At 54.6% G+C, this 19,537-nt stretch overlaps 1 protein-coding gene across 1 annotated transcript in view; it reads left to right on the top strand.

The window, feature by feature from the left end:
- LOC145405889 (allatostatin-A receptor-like) overlaps positions 1 to 19,163 on the top strand; it is a 105,930-nt gene extending 86,767 nt beyond the window's left edge. Inside the window, exon 8 of the mRNA XM_080277145.1 lies at positions 18,886 to 19,163. Within this exon, the coding sequence (XP_080133271.1) occupies positions 18,886 to 19,163 (278 nt within the window). The remainder of the gene's footprint in view (positions 1 to 18,885) is intronic.
- Positions 19,164 to 19,537: the final 374 nt, after the last annotated feature.

The raw sequence follows: 19,537 nt of genomic DNA, 5'->3' as shown, positions 1-19,537 counted from the left end.
GTTGGTGGGTGGGTTGGTGGGTGGGTTTGTTGCTGGGTGGGTGGGTGGAATGGTTGCTGGGTTGGTTTGTGGGTGGGGGGTTGGTTAGGGTAGCTGTGTGGGTTTCTGGGTTGGTGGAAAATTCAATCAGTAGGTCAGTGGCTGACAGACGGATGGATGGATGGGTTGGTGGGTGGTTGAGTTGGTGGGTGGTTTGGTTGGTGGGTGGTTTGGTTGGTGGGTGGTTGGGTTGGTGGGTTCGTTGCTGGCTCGATGGGAGGGTGGGTGGGTGAAGCTGGTTGACTGGATGGGTGGGAGGCTGGCTTGCTGGCTGGCTGCATGCGTAGGTGGGAGGCTGGCTGGCTGGTGGGTGGGTGGGTGGGTGGCTCGATGTTTGAGTGGGCAGGTGGCTTGCTGGGAGGGAAGGTGGGTGGGTGCTTGGCTTGCAGGCTGGGTGGGAGGGTGGTTGTTTTGACGAGTGTGTGGGTAGCTGGGTAGGTGGGTTGGTAGCTGGATGGGTAAGTGAATGTTTTGCTTCATGGGTGGGTTGTTGAGTCGCTTGGTTGGCAGGTCGTTGGGCGGGTTGGTGGGGTGGTAGATCATTGGGTTGGTTCGTGGGTTGGTAGGTCATTGGGTGGGTGGGAGAGTGGGTGGTTGGGCCCCTGGTTGGCTGGGTGCGTGTGTGGGTGATTGGGTGGGTCCTGGTAATCTTGATGTTTTAGTAATCTTGGTTGGTGTGGGTGAGTCGTGGTAGGCTGGGTGGTTGTAGGTGGGTCGTGTTAGGCTTAGTGGATGTGGGTGGGTCCTGGTAGGCTGGATGGTTGTAGGTGGGTCCTGGTAGGCTGGTTGGTTATGAGTGGCTTATGGTAGGCTGGTTGTTTGTGGGTGGGTCTTGTTAGGCTTAGTGGTTGTGGGTGGGTCCTGGTAGGCTGGATGGTTGTGGGTGGGTCCTGGTAGGCTGGATGGTTGTGGGTGGGTCCTGGTAGGCTGGATGGTTGTGGGTGGGTCCTGGTAGGCTGGATGGTTGTGGGTGGGTCCTGGTACATTGGTTGGTTGTGGATGGGTTCTGGTAGGCTGGGTGGTTGTCGGTGAGTTCTGGTAGGCTGGAAAGGTGTGGATGGTCCTGGTAAGCTGTGTGAATGTGGGTGGGATCTGGTAAGTGGTGTGTGTGTGTGTGTGTGTGTGTGTGTGTGTGTGTGTGTGTGTGTGTGTGTGTGTGTATGTGTGTGTGTGTGGGTCCTAGTAGGCTGGCTTCTGATAGGCTGGGTGAATGTGGGCGCATCAGGGGAGGGTGGATGGGTAGGTAGATGGGTGGCTGTTTGGCCAGATGGGTAGCTGGCTGGATGGGTGATGTGTGGGCTAATGGATGCACAAGAGTGGGTTGCTTGGTGGGCTGCTGGGCAGATTGGTGCAAGGGTGGGTTGCTAGTTGGGTAGGTTACTTTGTAGGTGGGTGTACTGGTGGGTTGGTAGGTGGATTAAATGGATGGATGGGTGGATGGATGGGTCGATGAATGTGTGGCTGGGTGGCTGGCTGGATGGATAGTAGGGTGGGTGCGTGGGTGGGTGGCCGGATGGGTGGGTGGGTAGGTGACCAGACGGGAGGATTGGTGGGTGGGTGGCTCAGTGGGTGGGTTGACTGGCTTCTGGGCAGATTGCTGGGTGGGTGCATTAGTAGGTGAGTGGGTTCCTGGGTGGGTGGGCAGCTGAGTGGTGGGTTTTTGGTGGGATGACGGATGGATTTTGTGGGTGGCTGGATCGATGGGCGGATGGGTACGTGGATGGGTGTCTAGATGGCTGGATAGCTGGATGTGTAGGTTGGTGGCTGGATGAGTTTGTGCATGGCTGAATGGGTGGGTTGGGGGGTAGGGGGTGGTCAGGTGAGTGACTGGAGTAGATGGATGGATGGGTGGCTGGATATGTGATTGGTGAGTGAGTGGATGGATCAGTGGGTGACTGGCTGGCTGGATGGATGGGATGGTGGGTGAGTGGTTGGGTGGATGGGTTGGAGGGTAAATTGACTGCTGGGTATTATATTGTTGGGTGGGTGGATTGGCTACTGGGCAGATTGTTGGGTGGGTGGGTTGCCAGGCTGGATGGTGAGATAGTGGGTGGTTGCATGGTTGGATGGATGGATGGATGGATGGGTGGGATGCTGAGTGGCTGGATGAATGGATGGGTGACTATCTGGTTGGCTGGATGGGAGGTGCGTGGCTGGCTGGCTGCCTGGATGGGTGGGTGGGTTGGTCGCTGGCTGGATTGGTGTGTGGGTGGGTGGTTGTGTGGCTGGCTGGCTGGATGAGTGGGCGATTGGGTTACTGGACGGGTGGGTGTGTGGGTGGCTGGTTGGGTGGGTCATTGGGTTGATGAGTGAGTTGCTTGATGGGTGGGTTTTCGGGTTAGTGCATTCGGAGCTAGTTGCTTGGGTTGGTTAGTCAGTTGGGTGGGTTGCTGGGTTGGTAGGTGATTGGGTGGATGGGTGGGTGGGTGTTTTGCTGGATGGGTGAGAAAGTAGGGTAGGTGGATGAGTGGGTCCTGGTGATCTTGGTGGGTCCTGGTAGGCTAGGTGGGTGTGGATGGGTCCTGGTAGGCTGGGTGGGTGTGGATGGGTCCTGGTAGCCTGGGGTGTGTGGATAGCTCCTGGTAGGGTGGGTGGGTGATGGTGGGTCCTTAGAGTGTGGAAGGGTTGGTAGGTAGGTGGCTGTCAGGCTGGAAGGATGGCTGCCTGGATGCATGGCTGGCTGGAGGGGTGGGTGGGTTTGTCACTGTGTGTATATGAGTGAGTTGCTGGAAGGATGGATGGTTGGACTGCTTGGCAGAATGCTGGGTAGGCTGGGTGATGGGTGGATGAGTTGCTGGGTGGGTGGGTTGTTGGGTGGGGAGGTTGCTGGATGGATGGATGGATGGATGGTAGGTAGTGTGGGTGGGTGGGTTAGTGACCGGATGAGTGAGTGGGCTGCAAGGCTGATTGTTGGGTGGGTGGATGGTCTGCAAGGCTGATTTCTGGGTTGCTGGGTTGGTGGGATGCTGGGTTGGTGGGATGCTGGGAGGATGGGTTGCTGGGTGGGTGGGTTGCTGGGTGGGTGGGTTGCTGAGAGGATGAGTTGCTGGGTAGGCTGGGACCTGGGTGGTTGGTGGGTTGCTAAGTGGATGGGTGGGTGGGTGTCTGAGTGGGTGGATGAATGGATGTGGTGATGGGTGGGTGGCTGGCTGGATAGATGGGGGACTGACTAGCTTGGTGGATGGGAGGATCGGTGTCTGGGTGGCTTTCTAGCTTACTGGATGGCTAGTTATTTGAATGGATGGGTGGGAGGGTGGCTGGATGGTTGGGTGGGTGTGTGGCTACAGTACTGGATGGTAGGGTGAGTGGCTCGATGGATGATCGGATGGCTGGATTAGTGGTTGGCCAGCTGAGTGACTGGATGAGTAGTTGATTGAATGGATTGGTGGCTGAATGGGTGGATGAGGCAGAAGGGGGATTTGTGGATGGCTGAATAGGTGGATGGGTGTGTAGATGGCTCAATGGGTGGTTTGGTGGCTTGGTGCATGTGTGGGTGGGTGGGTGGGTTAATGAGTGGCTGGATGGGTGTCTGGATGGTCGGTAGGTTTCTGGTTTTTTAGCTGGATGGCTTGCTGGATAGGTGAGTGGTATGGTGGGTAATGGTAATGTGGGTGGGTGTGAGGGGTCCTGGTTGGCTAGGGGAATGTGGATTGGTTCTTGGAGGCTAGATGGGTGGGTGGCAGGCTAGATTGGTGAGTGGTAGGTTGCATGGGTGGGTGGTAGGGTGGAAGGGTGTGTGAGTGATTGGTGCACTGGATGGGAGGATGGGCGAGTTCCTGGGTGGGTTGCTGGGTGGGTTTCTGGGTGGGTTTGTTGCTGGGTGGGTTTGTTGCTGGGTGGGTTTGTTGCTGGGTGGGTTTATTGCTGGGTGGGTTTGTTGCTGGGTGGGTTTGTTGCTGGGTGGGTTTGGTGCTTGGTAGGTTGGTTGTTGGGTGCGGTGCTGGTGGGGTTATGTGTAGATTTGTTGCTGGGTGGATTTGTTTCTGGTTGGGTTGCTGGTTGGTTTATGGGTGAGTTTGTAGCTGGGTGGGCTTGTTGCTGGGTGGGTCTGTTGCTGGGTAGGTTTGTTTCTGGGTTGTTTTGTTGCTGGGTGGGTTGGTGGTTTAGTTCCTCAGTTGGTTTGTTGTAGGCTGGGTTTGTTGCTTGGTGGGTGAGTGAATTTGTTGCTCAGTGGGTTGGTGGTTTGGTGGGTTGGTGGTTTGGTGGGTTGGTTTGGGGGGGTGGGGGTTTCTGTGTGGGTGGAAATATGGGTCATTGGCCGTTAAACGGATGGATGGATGGATGAATTTGTGATTGGGTGGCTGGCTGGCTGGGTGGATGGATGGATGGGTGGACAGGTGGGTGTGAGGATGGCTGGCTGGATGGGTGGGCAGGTGGGTGTAAAGATGGCTGGATGGGAGGGCAGGTGGGTGTGAGGATAACTGGCTGGATGGGTGGGGAAGTGGGTGTGAAGATGGCTGGCTGGATGGGTGGGATGCTGGCTGGATGGTGGGTGGGTAGGTGGTTTGATGGGTGGGTGTGTGGATGGCTTGATTGTTGGGTGGGTGGATGGCTGGATGATTGACTGGGTGGTTACTTTGATAGATGCAGGTAGGCTGGATTTATGGGTAGGTGGGTGGCTGGTTGGATGGGTCCTGGTAGGCTGGATGGGTAGGTTGCTGGGTGGCTGGATATATGGGTTCTGGTAAGGTGCGTGGGTCCTGGTAAGGTGGGTGGGCTCTGGTTGGCATAATGGTTGGGTGGTTGAATGGGTATGGTCCCATTAAGTTGGATTCCTAGGTGGGGGAATGGATGGGTCCTAGTTAAATGGATAGATGGGTCCTGGTAGGACAAGTGGGCCCTGGTATCCTGGATAGTTAGTTGGGTGGGTACCAGTGGACTGGGTTGGTGGGTGGGTGATTGAATGGCTGGATAGGTAGGTGAATAGGTGGGAGGTTGGGTGGGTGGGTGTGTTTGTGACAGAGTGAGTGGGTGGATGGATGGGTGGGTGGTTGGATGAGTGGGTGGGTAGATGGGTGGCTGGATTTGTATGTGTGTGTGTGTGTGTGTGTGCATGGGTAGGTTGGTGGGTGTGTGGTTGGCTGGGTGAAGGTTATTCTGGTATGCTTATTGCGTGTGGGTGTGGGTGTCTTGATAGACTGGGTTGGTGGAGATGGGTCTTGAAAGGATAAATGGGTGACTGGGTGGCCGGATGGGTGGGTGTCAGTTGCTGGATGGTTGGTAGGTGGGTGTTTTATTGGATGGGTGAGTGGGTGGGTGCTGTAATGTGCTGGATATTAGTAGCTGGATGAGAGTGAATCGCTGGATGGTTGGGTGCTTAGGTGAGAAATTGAACTGCTGGATGGGTGCATGACTGGATGGGAGACTGGCTGAGTGATTAGCTGGGTGGGTTGATGGGTGGATGAAGGTCATTCTGGTAAGCTGGGTGGGTGTGGGTGTCCTGATAGGCTTGGTTCATGTGGGTGGGCCTTGGTAGGATGGATGGGTGATTTGGTGGCCAGATGGGTAGGTGTATGGGTTCCTGAATGTCTGGGTGGGTGATCTGCTGGATGGGTTGGTGGGTGGGTGATTTGTTCGATGTGTTGGTGGGTAGGTGTGTTTCCTGAATGGGTTGGTTCATGGGTGATTCACTGCATGGGTGGGTGAGTCGGTGATTCACTGGATGGGTAAGTGAGTTGGTGATTCACTGGATGGTGGGTGGGTGGATAGGCGAGTCGCTAGATGAAAAAAAAGTCATTGGATTGGTGGATGGTAAGGTGGGAGAGTGAGTTGCTGGATGAGTAGGTGCTAGATGGGTGGCTGGACAGGTTGGTGGGTGGTAAGTGGATGGGTGGGTGGGTGAATGGGTGGCAGGCTGGCTGGCTAGCTGGATGGATGGATCGATGGATGGATAAATTGGTAAGTTTGTTGCTGTCTGGGTGAATGGGTGGGTGGGTTATGGAAAGGTGGGTGGATGGGTGAATGAATGGGTTGGAGGGTGGTTAGGCAGTTACATGGCTGGCTGTTTGGGTGGGAGGGAAGAAGGGAGGGAGGGATGGGGATTGGTGGGTGGGTGGCTTGCTGGGAGGGAAGGTTGGTGGGTGCCTAGGCCGCTGGCTGGGTGGAAGGGTGGTGTTTTGATGAGTGTGTGGGCAACTGGATAGATTAGTGGGTAGCTGGATGGGTGGGCAAGTGAATGTTTTGTTTGATGGGTGGGTTGTTGGGTCAGTGGGTTGATAGGCCATTTGGTGGATTAGTGGATTGGTAGGTCATCTGGTGTGTTTGTGGGATGGTAGGTCATCTGGAGGTTGGATGGGTGAGTGGGTCAGTGGCTGGCCAGATGGGTGGATGGTCAGTGGCTGGCTGAATAGTTGAATGTGTTGGTGGCTGGCTGAATGGTTGAATGTGTTGGTGGCTGGCTGAATGGTTGGATGTGTTAGTGGTTGGCTGGATGGGTGTGGATCTTTGGTTTGCCGGTTGGTTGAGTGGAGAGAGAAGCCTGTCCTTTACACAGGAAAAATCATCCAGTGAAGTGGTAATGTACTGGATGATTATTCCTGTGTAAAGAACAGGTTTCTCTCTTCATTCTGATGTGCTGTAAGAGCTTGGGATAGATTAAAAGCATCTACTTGCCCGAGTGCCAGGAGGTTATCTCAGCCTTGCCATGCCCACGGGAGAGGGAGGGGGGAGGGACATTGGTTATAAGATTGTGACGATGTGAGATAACTTTTACCTGGTTGTGGCCTAATGGATTGCTGCCTGGCTCTCACCGGAGAGTCCCGAATTCGATTCCTGGCATAATGGTAATATATTGGATGGTTGAGTGGGTCAGTGGCTGGCTGGACGGATGGGTGAGTGGGTTGATGGAATAAAAAGAATGGGTTGGTGGATGGGTGGGCTTCTGGGTGGTACTGCTGGGAGTTGCTGGGGTGGGTGGGTAGCTGGAAGGAGGGATGGGTGAGTGGCTGGCTGGCTGGATGGGAAGGTGGGTGGGAGGGTGGCATGCTGGCTGGATGGCTTGCTGTCTAGATGCATGGGTGAGTGGGTAGGTGGGTTGATGGGTGGATGGGTGGCTGGCTGGATGGGTGGGTGGATGGGTAGGTGGTTGGGTGGGTGGTTGAATGGGTGGATGGGTGGGTGGTTGAATGGGTGGATGGGTGGGTGCCTGGATGGGTGGGTGGCTGCATGAGTTGGTGGCTTCATGTGTGGATGGCTGGTTGTGTGGGTGGCTGGATGGATGAATGGGTGACTGGATAGGTGGGTGGTAATATGGCTGGATGGATGGATGCATAGGTTGCTGGGTGGGTTTGTTGGTGGGTTGGTGGGTAACTGGATGGGTAGATGGATGAGTGGCTGGCTGGCTGGCTAGATGGATTGATGGTTGGATTAAATGGGTGGGTGGTTCTTTGATTGAGTGAATGAGTGGGTGGGTTACTGGAAGGATGGGTAGATGAATGTCTGGATATGTTGGTGGGTGGTTGGCTGGCTGGTTGTCTGGCTGACTGGGAGGGAGGGAAGGAGAAAAGGAAGGTAGGTGATTGGGTGAGTGGATGGCTGGCTGGCTGTCTGGTTGGCTGGATCACTAGTTATTTGGCTGGATGGTTGGATGTATGGGAAGGTGGCTGGATGTTTGGATGGGTGTATGACTGAATGGCTGGATGGTAGGGTGAGTGGCTCGATGGATGATTGGATGGCTGGATTTGGTGGTTGGGCAGCTGAGTGACAGGATGAGTAGTTGGGTGGATAGGTTGGTGGCTGAATGGTGGATGAGGCAGTAAGTGGATGGGTGGGTGGATGTATAGGTGGGTGGGTGGGTGAATAGCTCGAATCATGATTTGGTGGCTTGATGCACATGCGGGTGGGTTGATGGGTGAGTGACTGACTGGATGGGTGGCTGAATGGTTGAGTTGGTAGGTCCCTGGGCTGTAGGCTGGGTGGCTCACTGGACAGGTGAATGAGTGGGTGGGTAACGGTAATGTGGGTGGGTGTGGTTGGATCCTGGCTGACTAGGGGATTGTGGATGGGTCCTTAGAGGCTAGATGGATGGCCGGCAGGCTGGATGGGTGGTGGTAGGTTTGATGGGTGGGTGGCAGGCTGGAAGGGTGTGTGGGTGATTGGCACATTGGATGGAAGGTTGGGTGAGTTGTTGGGAGGGTTGCTGTGTTGGCTTCTGGATGGGTTTGCTGCAGGCTTCTTTGGTTGCTGGGGGGGTTAGTTGCTGGATGGGTGCATTGCTGGGTGAGTGGGTGGGTGTGTTTGTTGCTGGGTGGGTGGGTGGATTAGTTGGTGGGTGGGTTGGTGGGTGGGTTTGTTGCTGGGTGGGTGGGTGGAATGGTTGCTGGGTTGGTTGGTGGGTGGGGGGTTGGTTAGGGTAGCTGTGTGGGTTTCTGGGTTGGTGGAAAATTCAATCAGTGGGTCAGTGGCTGACAGACGGATGGATGGATGGATGGATGGGTTGGTGGGTGGTTGAGTTGGTGGGTGGTTTGGTTGGTGGGTGGTTTGGTTGGTGGGTGGTTGGGTTGGTGGGTTCGTTGCTGGCTCGATGGGAGGGTGGGTTGGTGAAGCTGGTTGGCTGGATGGGTGGGAGGCTGGCTTGCTGGCTGGCTGCATGCGTAGGTGGGAGGCTGGCTGGCTGGTGGGTGGGTGGGTGGGTGGCTCGATGTTTGGGTGGGCAGGTGGCTTGCTGGGAGGGAAGGTGGGTGGATGCTTGGCTTGCAGGCTGGGTGGGAGGGTGGTTGTTTTGATGAGTGTGTGGGTAGCTGGATAGGTGGGTTGGTAGCTGGATAGGTAAGTGAATGTTTTGCTTCATGGGTGGGTTGTTGGGTCGCTGGGTTGGCAGGTCGTTGGGCGGGTTGGTGGAGTGATAGATCATTGGGTTGGTTCGTGGGTTGGTAGGTCATTGGGTGGGTGGGAGAGTGGGTGGTTGGGTCCCTGGTTGGCTGGGTGCGTGTGTGGGTGATTGGGTGGGTCCTGGTAATCTTGATGTTTTAGTAATCTTGGTTGGTGTGGGTGAGTCGTGGTAGGCTGGGTGGTTGTAGGTGGGTCGTGTTAGGCTTAGTGGATGTGAGTGGGTCCTGGTAGGCTGGATGGTTGTAGGTGGGTCCTGGTAGGCTGGTTGGTTATGAGTGGCTTATGGTAGGCTAGTTGTTTGTGGGTGGGTCTTGTTAGGCTTAGTGGTTGTGGGTGGGTCCTGGTAGGCTGGATGGTTGTGGGTGGGCCCTGGTAGGCTGGATGGTTGTGGGTGGGTCCTGGTAGGCTGGATGGTTGTGGGTGGGTCCTGGTAGGCTGGATGGTTGTGGGTGGGCCCTGGAACATTGGTTGGTTGTGGGTGGGTTCTGGTAGGCAGGTTGGTTGTGGATGGGTTCTGGTAGGCTGGGTGGTTGTCGGTGAGTTCTGGTGGGCTGGAATGGTGTGGATGGTCCTGGTAAGCTGTGTGGATGTGGGTGGGATCTGGTAAGTGGTGTGTGTGTGTGTGTGTGTGTGTGTGTGTGTGTGTGTGTGTGTGTGTGTGTGTGTGTGTGTGTGTGTGTGTGTGTGTGTGTGTGTGTGTGTGTGTTGGTCCTAGTAGGCTGGCTTCTGATAGGCTGGGTGAATGTGGGCACATCAGGGGAGGGTGGATGGGTAGGCAGATGGGTGGCTGTTTGGCCAGATGGGTAGCTGGCTGGATGGGTGATGTGTGGGTTAATGGATGCACAGGAGTGGGTTGCTTGGTGGGATGTTGGGCAGATTGGTGCAAGGGTGGGTTGCTAGTTGGGTAGGTTACTTTGTAGGTGGGTGTATTGGTGGGTTGGTAGGTGGATTAAATGGATGGATGGGTGGATGGGTGGATGGATGAATGTGTGGCTGGGTGGCTGGCTGGATGGATGGTGACTGTCTGGCTGGATGGATAGTAGGGTGGGTGAGTGGGTGGGTTGCCGGATGGGTGGGTGGGTAGGTGACCAGACGGGAGGATTGGTGGGTGGGTGGCTCAGTGGGTGGGTGGACTGGCTTCTGGGCAGATTGCTGGGTGGGTGCATTGGTAGGTGAGTGGGTTCCTGGGTGGGTGGGCAGCTGAGTGGTGGGTTTTTGGATGGGATGACGGATGGATTGGTGGGTGGCTGGATCGATGGGCTGATGGGTACGTGGATGGGTGACTAGGTGGCTGGATAGCTGGATGAGTTGCTGCATGGCTGAATGGGTGGGTTGGGGGGTGGGGGGTGGTCAGGTGAGTGACTGGAGTAGATGGATGGATGGGTGGCTGGATATGTGATTGGTGGGTGAGTGGATGGATCAGTGGGTGACTGGCTGGCTGGCTGGATGGGATGGTAGGTGAGTGGTTGGGTGGATGGGTTGGAGGGTAAATTGACAGCTGGGTATTATATTGTTGGGTGGGTGGATTGGCTACTGGGCAGATTGTTGGGTGGGTGGGTTGCCAGGCTGGATGGTGAGATAGTGGGTGATTGCATGGTTGGATGGATTGATGGATGGATTGGTGGGATGCTGAGTGGCTGGATGAATGGATGGGTGACTATCTGGTTGGCTGGATGGGAGGTGCGTGGCTGGCTGGCTGCCTGGATGGGTGGGTGGGTTGGTCGCTGGCCTGATTGGTAGGTGGGTGGCTGGCTGGCTGGATTGGTGGGTGGGTGGGTGGTTGTGTGGCTGGCTGGCTGGATGAGTGGGTGACTGGGTTACTGGATGGGTGGGTGTGTGGGTGGCTGGTTGGGTGGGTCATTGGGTTGGTGAGTGAGTTGCTTGATGGGTGGGTTTTCGGGTTGGTGCATTCGGAGCTTGTTGCTTGGGTTGGTTAGTCAGTTGGGTGGGTTGCTGGGTTGGTAGGTGATTGGGTGGATGGGTGGGTGGATGTTTTGCTGGATGGGTGAGAAAGTAGGGTAGGTGGATGAGTGGGTCCTGGTGATCTTGGTGGGTCCTGGTAGGCTAGGAGGGTGTGGATGGGTCCTGGTAGGCTGGGTGGGTGTGGATGGGTCCTGGTAGCCTGGGGTGTGTGGATAGCTCCTGGTAGGGTGGGTGGGTGATGGTGGGTCCTTAGAGAGTGGAAGGGTTGGTAGGTAGGTGGCTGGCAGGCTGGATGGATGGCTGCCTGGATGCGTGGCTGGCGGAGGGGTGGGTCGGTTTGTCACTGTATGTATATGAGTGAGTTGCTGGAAGGATGGATGGTTGGACTGCTGGGCAGAATGCTGGGTAGGCTGGGTGATGGGTGGATGAGTTGCTGGGTGGGTGGGTTGTTGGGTGGGGAGGTTGCTGGATGGATGGATGGATGGATGGACGGATGGATGGATGGATGGTAGGTAGTGTGGGTGGGTGGGTGGGTGACCGGATGGGTGAGTGGGCTGCAAGGCTGATTGTTGGGTGGGTGGATGGTCTGCAAGGCTGATTTCTGGGTGGTGGGTTGCTGGGTTGGTGGGATGCTGGGTTGGTGGGATGCTGGGAGGATGGGTTGCTGGGTGGGTGGGTTGCTGGGTGGGTGGGTTGCTGAGAGGATGAGTTGCTGGGTAGGCTGGGACCTGGGTGGTTGGTGGGTTGCTAAGTGGATGGGTGGGTGGGTGTCTGAGTGGGTGGATGAATGGATGTGGTGATGGGTGGGTGGCTGGCTGGATAGATGGGGGACTGACTAGCTTGGTGGATGGGAGGATCGGTGTCTGGGTGGCTTTCTAGCTTACTGGATGGCTAGTTATTTGAATGGATGGGTGGGAGGGTGGCTGGATGGTTGGGTGGGTGTGTGGCTACAGTACTGGATGGTAGGGTGAGTGGCTCGATGGATGATCGGATGGCTGGATTAGTGGTTGGCCAGCTGAGTGACTGGATGAGTAGTTGATTGAATGGATTGGTGGCTGAATGGGTGGATGAGGCAGAAGGGGGATTTGTGGATGGCTGAATAGGTGGATGGGTGTGTAGATGGCTCAATGGGTGGTTTGGTGGCTTGGTGCAAGTGTGGGTGGGTGGGTGGGTTAATGAGTGGCTGGATGGGTGTCTGGATGGTCGGTAGGTTTCTGGTTTTTTGGCTGGATGGCTTGCTGGATAGGTGAGTGGTATGGTGGGTAATGGTAATGTGGGTGGGTGTGAGGGGTCCTGGCTGGCTAGGGGAATGTGGATTGGTCCTTGGAGGCTAGATGGGTGGGTGGCAGGCTAGATTGGTGGGTGGTAGGTTGCATAGGTGGGTGGTAGGGTGGAAGGGTGTGTGAGTGATTAGTGCACTGGATGAGAGGATGGGTGAGTTCCTGGGTGGGTTGCTGGGTGGGTTTATGGGTGGGTTTGTTGCTGGGTGGGTTTGTTGCTGGGTGGGTTTGTTGCTGGGTGGGTTGGTTGTTGGGTGCGGTGCTGGTGGGGTTATGGGTAGATTTGTTGCTGGGTGGATTTGTTGCTGGGTGGGTTGCTGGTTGGTTTGTGGGTGAGTTTGTAGCTGGGTCGGCTTGTTGCTGGGTGGGTCTGTTGCTAGGTAGGTTTGTTTCTGGGTGGTTTTGTTGCTGGATGGGTTGGTGGGCTTGTTGCTAGGTAGGTTTGTTTCTGGGTGGTTTTGTTGCTGGATGGGTTGGTGGTTTAGTTCCTCAATTGGTTTGTTGTAGGCTGGGTTTGTTGCTTAGTGGGTGAGTAAATTTGTTGTTCAGTGGGTTGGTGGTTTGGTGGGTTGGTGGTTTGGCGGGTTGGTGGTTTGGTGGGTTGGTTTGGGAGGGTGAGGGTTTCTGTGTGGGTGGAAATATGGGTCATTGGCTGATAGACGGATGGATGGATGGATGAATTTGTGACTTGGTGGCTGGCTGGCTGGAAGGATGGATGGTTGGGTGGGCAGGTGGGTGTGAGGATGGCTGGCTGGATGGGTGGGCAGGTGGGTGTGAGGATGACTGGCTGGATGGGTGGGCAAGTGGGTGTGAAGATAGCTGGATGGATGGGTGGGATGCTGGCTGGATGGTGGGTGGGTTGGTGGTTTGATGGGTGTGTGTGTGGATGGCTTGATTGTTGGGTGGGTGGATGGCTGGATGGTTGACTGGGTGGTTACTTTGATAGGTGCAGGTAGGCTGGATTCATGGGTAGGTGGGTGGGTGGGTGGTTGGGTGGGTCCTGGTAGGCTGGATGGGTAGGTTGCTGGGTGGCTGGATATATGGGTTCTGGTAAGGTGCGTGGGTCCTGGTTAGGTGGGTGGGCTCTGGTTGGCATAATGGTTGGGTGGTTGAATGGGTATGGTCCCATTAAGTTAGATTCCTAGGTGGGGGAATGGATGGGTCCTAGTTGAATGGATAGATGGGTCCTGGTAGGACAGGTGGGCCCTGGTATCCTGGATATTTAGTTGGGTGGGTACCAGTGGACTGGGTTGGTGGGTGGGTGATTGAATGGCTGGATAGGTAGGTGAATAGGTGGGAGGTTGGGTGGGTGGGTGTGTTTGTGACAGAGTGAGTGGATGGATGGATGGGTGGGTGGTTGGATGAGTGGGTGGGTAGATGGGTGGCTGGATTTGTATGTGTGTGTGTGTGTGTGTGTGTGTGTGTGTGTGTGTGTGTGTGTGCATGGGTAGGTTGGTGGGTGTGTGGTTGGCTGGGTGAAGGTCATTCTGGTATGCTTATTGTGTGTGGGTGTGGGTGTCCTGATAGACTGGGTTGGTGGAGATGGGTCTTGAAAGGATAAATGGGTGACTGGGTGGCCGGATGGGTGGGTGTCAGTTGCTGGATGGTTGGTAGGTGGGTGTTTTATTGGATGGGTGAGTGGGTGGGTGCTGTAATGTGCTGGATATTAGTAGCTGGATGAGAGTGAATCGCTGGATGGTTGGGTGCTTAGGTGAGAAAATGGACTGCTGGATGGGTGCATGACTGGATGGGAGACTGGCTGGATGGATATATTGATAAATAGGTGGATGGGTCACTGTCCAAGTTAATGGGTATTGGGTTACTGGAAGGATGTGTGGAAAGTTGGATGGATGGGTGGGAGGGAGGGTGGGACAGTTGCTTTATGGCAGGATGAGTGGGTTGATGGATGGGTGGGTGGCTGAATGTGTGGGTGTGTGGGTGGGTAGGTGGATGTATTTCTGTGTGCATTTGTAGGCTGGTAGGTGAGTGATTAGCTAGTTGGGTTGATGGGTGGATGAAGGTCATTCTGGTAAGCTGGGTGGGTGTGGGTGTCCTGATAGGCTTGGTTCATGTTGGTGGGCCTTGGTAGGATGGATGGGTGATTTGGTGGCCAGATGGGTAGGTGTCTGGGTTCCTGAATGTCTAGATGGGTGATTTGCTGGATGGGTTGGTGGGTGGGTGATTTGTTGGATGTGTTGGTGGGTAGGTGTGTTTCCTGAATGGGTTGGTTGATGGGTGATTCACTGCATGGGTGGGTGAGTCGGTGATTCACTGGATGGGTAAGTGAGTTGGTGATTCACTGGATGGTGGATGGGTGGGTAGGCGAGTCGCTAGATGAAAATAAGTCACTGGATTGGTGGATGGTAAGGTGGGAGAGTGAGTTGCTGGATGAGTAGGTGACTAGATGGGTGGCTGGACAGGTTGGTGGGTGGTAGGTGGATGGGTGGGTGGGTGGATAGGTGGCAGGCTGGCTGGCTAACTGGATGGATGGATCGATGGATGGATAAATTGGTAAGTTTGTTGCTGTCTGGGTGAATGGGTGGGTGGGTTATGGAAAGGTGGGTGGATGGGTGAATGAATTGGTTGGAGGGTGGTTAGGCAGTTACATGGCTGGCTGTTTGGGTGGGAGGGAAGAAGTTTGGCAGGGAGGGAGGGAGGGAAGAAGGGAGGGAGGGATGGGGATTGGTGGGTGGGTGGCTTGCCAGGAGGGAAGGTGGGTGGGTGCCTAGGCCGCAGGCTGGGTGGAAGGGTTGGTGTTTTGATGAGTGTGTGGGAATCTGGATAGATTAGTGGGTAGCTGGATGGGTGGGCAAGTGAATGTTTTGTTTGATGGGTGGGTTGTTGGGTCAGTGGGTTGATAGGCCATTTGGTGGGTTAGTGGATTGGTAGGTCATCTGGTGTGTTTGTGGGATGGTGGGTCATTTGGAGGTTGGATGGGTGAGTGGGTCAGTGGCTGGCCAGATGGGTGGATGGGTCAGTGGCTGGCTGAATAGTTGAATGTGTTGGTGGCTGGCTGAATGGTTCAATGTGTTGGTGGCTGGCTGAATGGTTGGATGTGTTATTGGCTGGCTGGATGGGTGTGGATCTTTGGTTTGCTGGTTGGTTGAGTGGAGAGAGAAGCCTGTCCTTTACACAGGAAAAATCATCCAGTGAAGTGGTAATGTACTGGATGATTATTCCTGTGTAAAGAACAGGTTCCTCTCTTCATTCTGACGTGCTGTAAGAGCTTGGGATAGATTAAAAGCATCTACTTGCCCGAGTGCCAGGGGTTTATCTCAGCCTTGCCATGCCCACGGGAGAGGGAGAGGGGAGGGACATTGGTTATAAGATTGTGACGATGTGAGATAACTTTTACCTGGTTGTGGCCTAATGGATTGCTGCCTGGCTCTCACCGGAGAGTCCCGAATTCGATTCCTGGCATAATGGTAATATATTGAATGGTTGAGTGGGTCAGTGGCTGGCTGGACGGATGGGTGAGTGGGTTGCTGGAATAAAAAGAATGGGTTGGTGGATGGGTGGGCTTCTGGGTGGTACTGCTGGGGGTTGCTGGGTGGGTGGGTAGCTGGAGGGAGGAATGGGTGAGTGGCTGGCTGGCTGGATGGGAGGGTGGGTGGGAGGGTGGCTGGCTGGCTGGATGGCTTGCTGTCTAGATGCATGGGTGAGTGGGTAGGTGGGTTGATGGGTGGATGGGTAGGTGGTTGGGTGGGTGGTTGAATGGGTGGGTGGTTGAATGGGTGGGTGGTTGAATGGGTGGGTGGTTGAATGGGTGGATGGGTGGATGCCTGGATGGGTGGGTGGCTGCATGAGTTGGTGGCTTCATGTGTGGATGGCTGGTTGTGTGGGTGGCCGGATGGGTGGATGGGTGACTTGATAGGTGGGTGGTAATATGGCTGGATGGATGGATGCGTAGGTTGCTGGGTGGGTTTGTTGGTGGGTTGGTGGGTAACTGGATGGGTAGATGGATGGGTGGCTGGCTGGCTGGCTAGATGGATTGATGGTTGGATTAAATGGGTGGGTGGTTCGTTGATTGGGTGAATGAGTGGGTGGGTTACTGGAAGGGTGGGTAGATGAATGTCTGGATATGTTGGTGGGTGGTTGGCTGGCTGGTTGTCTGGCTGACTGGGAGGGAGGGAAGGAGAAAAGGAAAGTAGGTGATTGGGTGAGTGGATGGCTGGCTGGCTTGGATTTAACGTAGGTTTGGTGGCAGCGTGCAGGCTCGGTGGGTAGGTGTTTGGCTCCATGTGTGTGTGTGGATGGCGGGGAGGTGAGTGATTATGTTGCTGTATGGGTGGGTTGTTGGGTCGGTGGGTTGGTAGGTCTTTGTGGGTCAGTGGGTTGGTTGGTAGGTGGTTGGGTAGGTCAGAGGGTTGGTAGGTCATTGTGAGGGTGGGAGGATGGGGGGGGTGGCTGGATGGGGTGTGTGAGTGGCTTGATGGAGGGGATGAGTGGCTTGATGGATGGGTGGTTGGGTCACTGGTTGGCTGGAGGGGTGAGTGGATGGGTGGGTATGTCCTGGTAATCTTGGTGGACCCTGGTAGACAGGGTGGGTGTGAGTGGGCCCTTGTGGACTGGGTGGGTGTGGGTGAGTCCTTGTAGGCAGGGTGTATGTGGGTGGGTCATGCTAGGCTTGGTGGGTGTGCATGGGTTCTGGTACTCTTGGTGGGTGTGGGTGGGTCCTGGTAGGGTGACTGGGTGTGGGTGGATCCTGGTAGACTGGGTTGGTGTGGGTGGGTTCTTGGAGGCAGGATGTGTTGGTAGGTGGGTGGGTGGTGTCACGAATTCGCGCGATTGTGTATTTATACAAATTTGTGACACTGTACTTTGGTGAGAAAACCATGAACTCTAGTGAAATTCCCAGTGGGCATCACTCAGTTCAACCGTATGGACTTCGATCGGGATGGTTTTCAGAACATTTGTCACTGTTTCATAAGTGACCATTCTTATGCACGACACTAGTGCTTTCACTGGGTGATTTTACTGTGTGTGTATATCGTTTGCCCTCTCTCTGTTGACCACTGAAGTTCCTGTGAACATGGTCATTTCTCACCCCTTTCCCAGTTTGAATTTAGTCAGCTTTGGACCGCCTCGAGACTAGCATTTTTTGTGCCCAGCGTAGAGAGCAGCATGTCCGTTGTACAGCGATTTCCTGGATCTCCACCTAGACGGTGATCGGCGAAGTGAGCTTCCAATGAATAGCAGCGCTTGGTGTTCATCACGCAGACGCCCAGTCTATCGTAGCTTCAGCTCCATTCCCTCCATTGACCAGTATTTCCGTTCGTTTTTTTCTAGACTTAAGTCTGATTAGCTTTGAATGAGTGAGCGAGTGTATTTCCTTTGTTATTTGGATTCATGAGTCCCTCCGTGACCGTGAATTCCCCTTTTGAATTCATTTTTGAGATTCATATAAGGTATATACATTTTATTGTAATCAATAAATTTAGTTCTTTTCTTTGAGCTTAATGTAATTAGAATTGTGTTTTATTTCTCCACATTAAGCTTACTTTAGTTTGCCACTCGTAGTTTGCACAATCTCCTTACATTATTCATAACTGGTACTTAGGCCAGTCCTTTTGTATCAAACTTAAATCCGTTGTGCCAGCCAGGAGTTAAGCACCGGTAAGAACCTGTCAATTATTACTATTATTAGTTATTAACTGTCAGGGGTGGAGTCACTTTCTCAAGAGGCTAACATTACTAATAATCAGCATTCATGAGCGATTAGTCTCTGCTGTGTACTGTTGCGAAAGTTTACAAAATTCTCGTTCTTAGAAAATTGGCGAAGCCGGCATAAAGTAAAACTTACTACTTGATTTTCACAAGTCAGTTCCTTGTCTCTACTTTCGAGCAATATTTGGCATTTTCTAATTCTTAAATTTACATCCCCCCATAACAGGTAGCTGGATGGAAGGGTGGGTGGTTGGATGGATGGAAAGGTAGGTGGATGGATGAGTAGCTGGTTGGGAAGTTGGGTGGCTGGTTGGATGGATCCCGGTTGGATTGTTGGATGGGTGGGAGGGTGGGTCCTGGTAGGCTGGATATTTAGGTGGGCAGGTTGCTGGATGTATGGGCCTTGGTAGGCTGGAGTGGTGGGTGGTGGATGAATGGGTGGATGAGTGAATGCGTGGCTGGATAGGTAGGTGGATAGATAGGTGGATGGGTGAGTGGATGGATTGGTCCTGGTAGGCTGGATGGGTGGGTGAGTCAATAGATGGCTGGATAGGTAGGTGGATGGGTGAGTGTCTGGATGGAAGGGTGGTTGGATGGGAGGGTGGGTGGCTGGAGGAGTGGGTGGGCAGGTGAATTGTTGGATTGATGGATGGGTAGGTGGGTGGATGGGTGGGTTGGTGACTGGCTGGCTGGCTGGATTCATGGATGGGTGGGAGGGTGGCTGTTTGGCTGCCTGGGAGGGTGGATGGTCGGATAGTTGGGTGACTGTATGAATGAATTGGTGGTTGGGCGTGCAGATGGGTGGCAGGCTGCATGTGAGTGTGTGAGGGGGGTAGGTGGGTCCTGCTGAGATGGAGGGCTGAGTCTTGATTAGCTGGTTTGGTTGGTTTACTTAAATTTTAATTCAAAATCTTGCCTAGTTCCTTTCAACTCTTTTTTTTTCTTAATTTTTTAATGTTGAGTAAAATTGTTATTTATTCATATATTCTGTTGCTACAATTGCTGCTTCGGTTATGTCTGCTGCTATTGCTGCTGGGGATGAGGCTGATGCTGTTTCTGTGACTCCTGTTTCTGGTACTGCTACTGCTGCTGCTGCTAGGTCTGTGACCGTTTCTGGGTCTTGGGCTGGTTCTTGGTTTGGAATCAGGTCTGGGTCTGAGGACAAAGCTGGATTTGGTTCCGTTTCCAGAGCTGGGTCTGGGTATGGATCTGGGGCTGGCCCTGGGTATGGATCTGGGGCTGGCCCTGGGTCTGGGTTTGGGGCTGGACCTGGGTCTGGGTCTGGGACCAGAGCTGGGTCTGGGTCTGAGGCCAGAGCTGGGTCTGGGTCTGGGGAATGGGTCTGGGTTTAGGTCAGGGTTTGGAAATAGGTCTGGATCTGGAACTGGTCTGGGAATGGGTGTGGGTCTGGGTTTGGGGCTGTGATTGGATCTCTGTCAAGGGATGCTGCTGGGTCTCAGGGTGCTGCTGGGTCTGGGGCTGCTACTGGGGCTGGTACTTTTGGTGGCAGTGCTGGTGCTGCTGGTTATTGTACTGATTCTGCCGTCACTGGTGGTGCTGGTGCTGGTGTTGCTGGTTATTGTACTGATTCTGCCGTCACTGGTGGTGCTGGTGCTGGTGCTGCTGATGAAGGTGTTGATGTTGGAGCTGCTGGTATGGGTGTTGATCTTGGTGCTGGTGGTATGAGTGCTAGTGCTGGTGCTAGTGCTATTGGTGCTGGTGCTGGTGCTGTTAATGGTGGTGGTGGTGCTAGTAGTGCTGTAGGTGCTGTTACTTTGGTGTTGGTGCTGCTGCTGAGG

The sequence above is a fragment of the Coenobita brevimanus genome, chromosome 68, assembly GCF_032717465.1.
Source record: "Coenobita brevimanus isolate Jiangsu-jjx chromosome 68, ASM3271746v2, whole genome shotgun sequence".
Classification (NCBI taxonomy): domain Eukaryota; kingdom Metazoa; phylum Arthropoda; class Malacostraca; order Decapoda; family Coenobitidae; genus Coenobita; species Coenobita brevimanus.
Note: the sequence above shows the minus strand (reverse complement) of the source record. Positions and strands in the feature narration are given on the sequence as shown.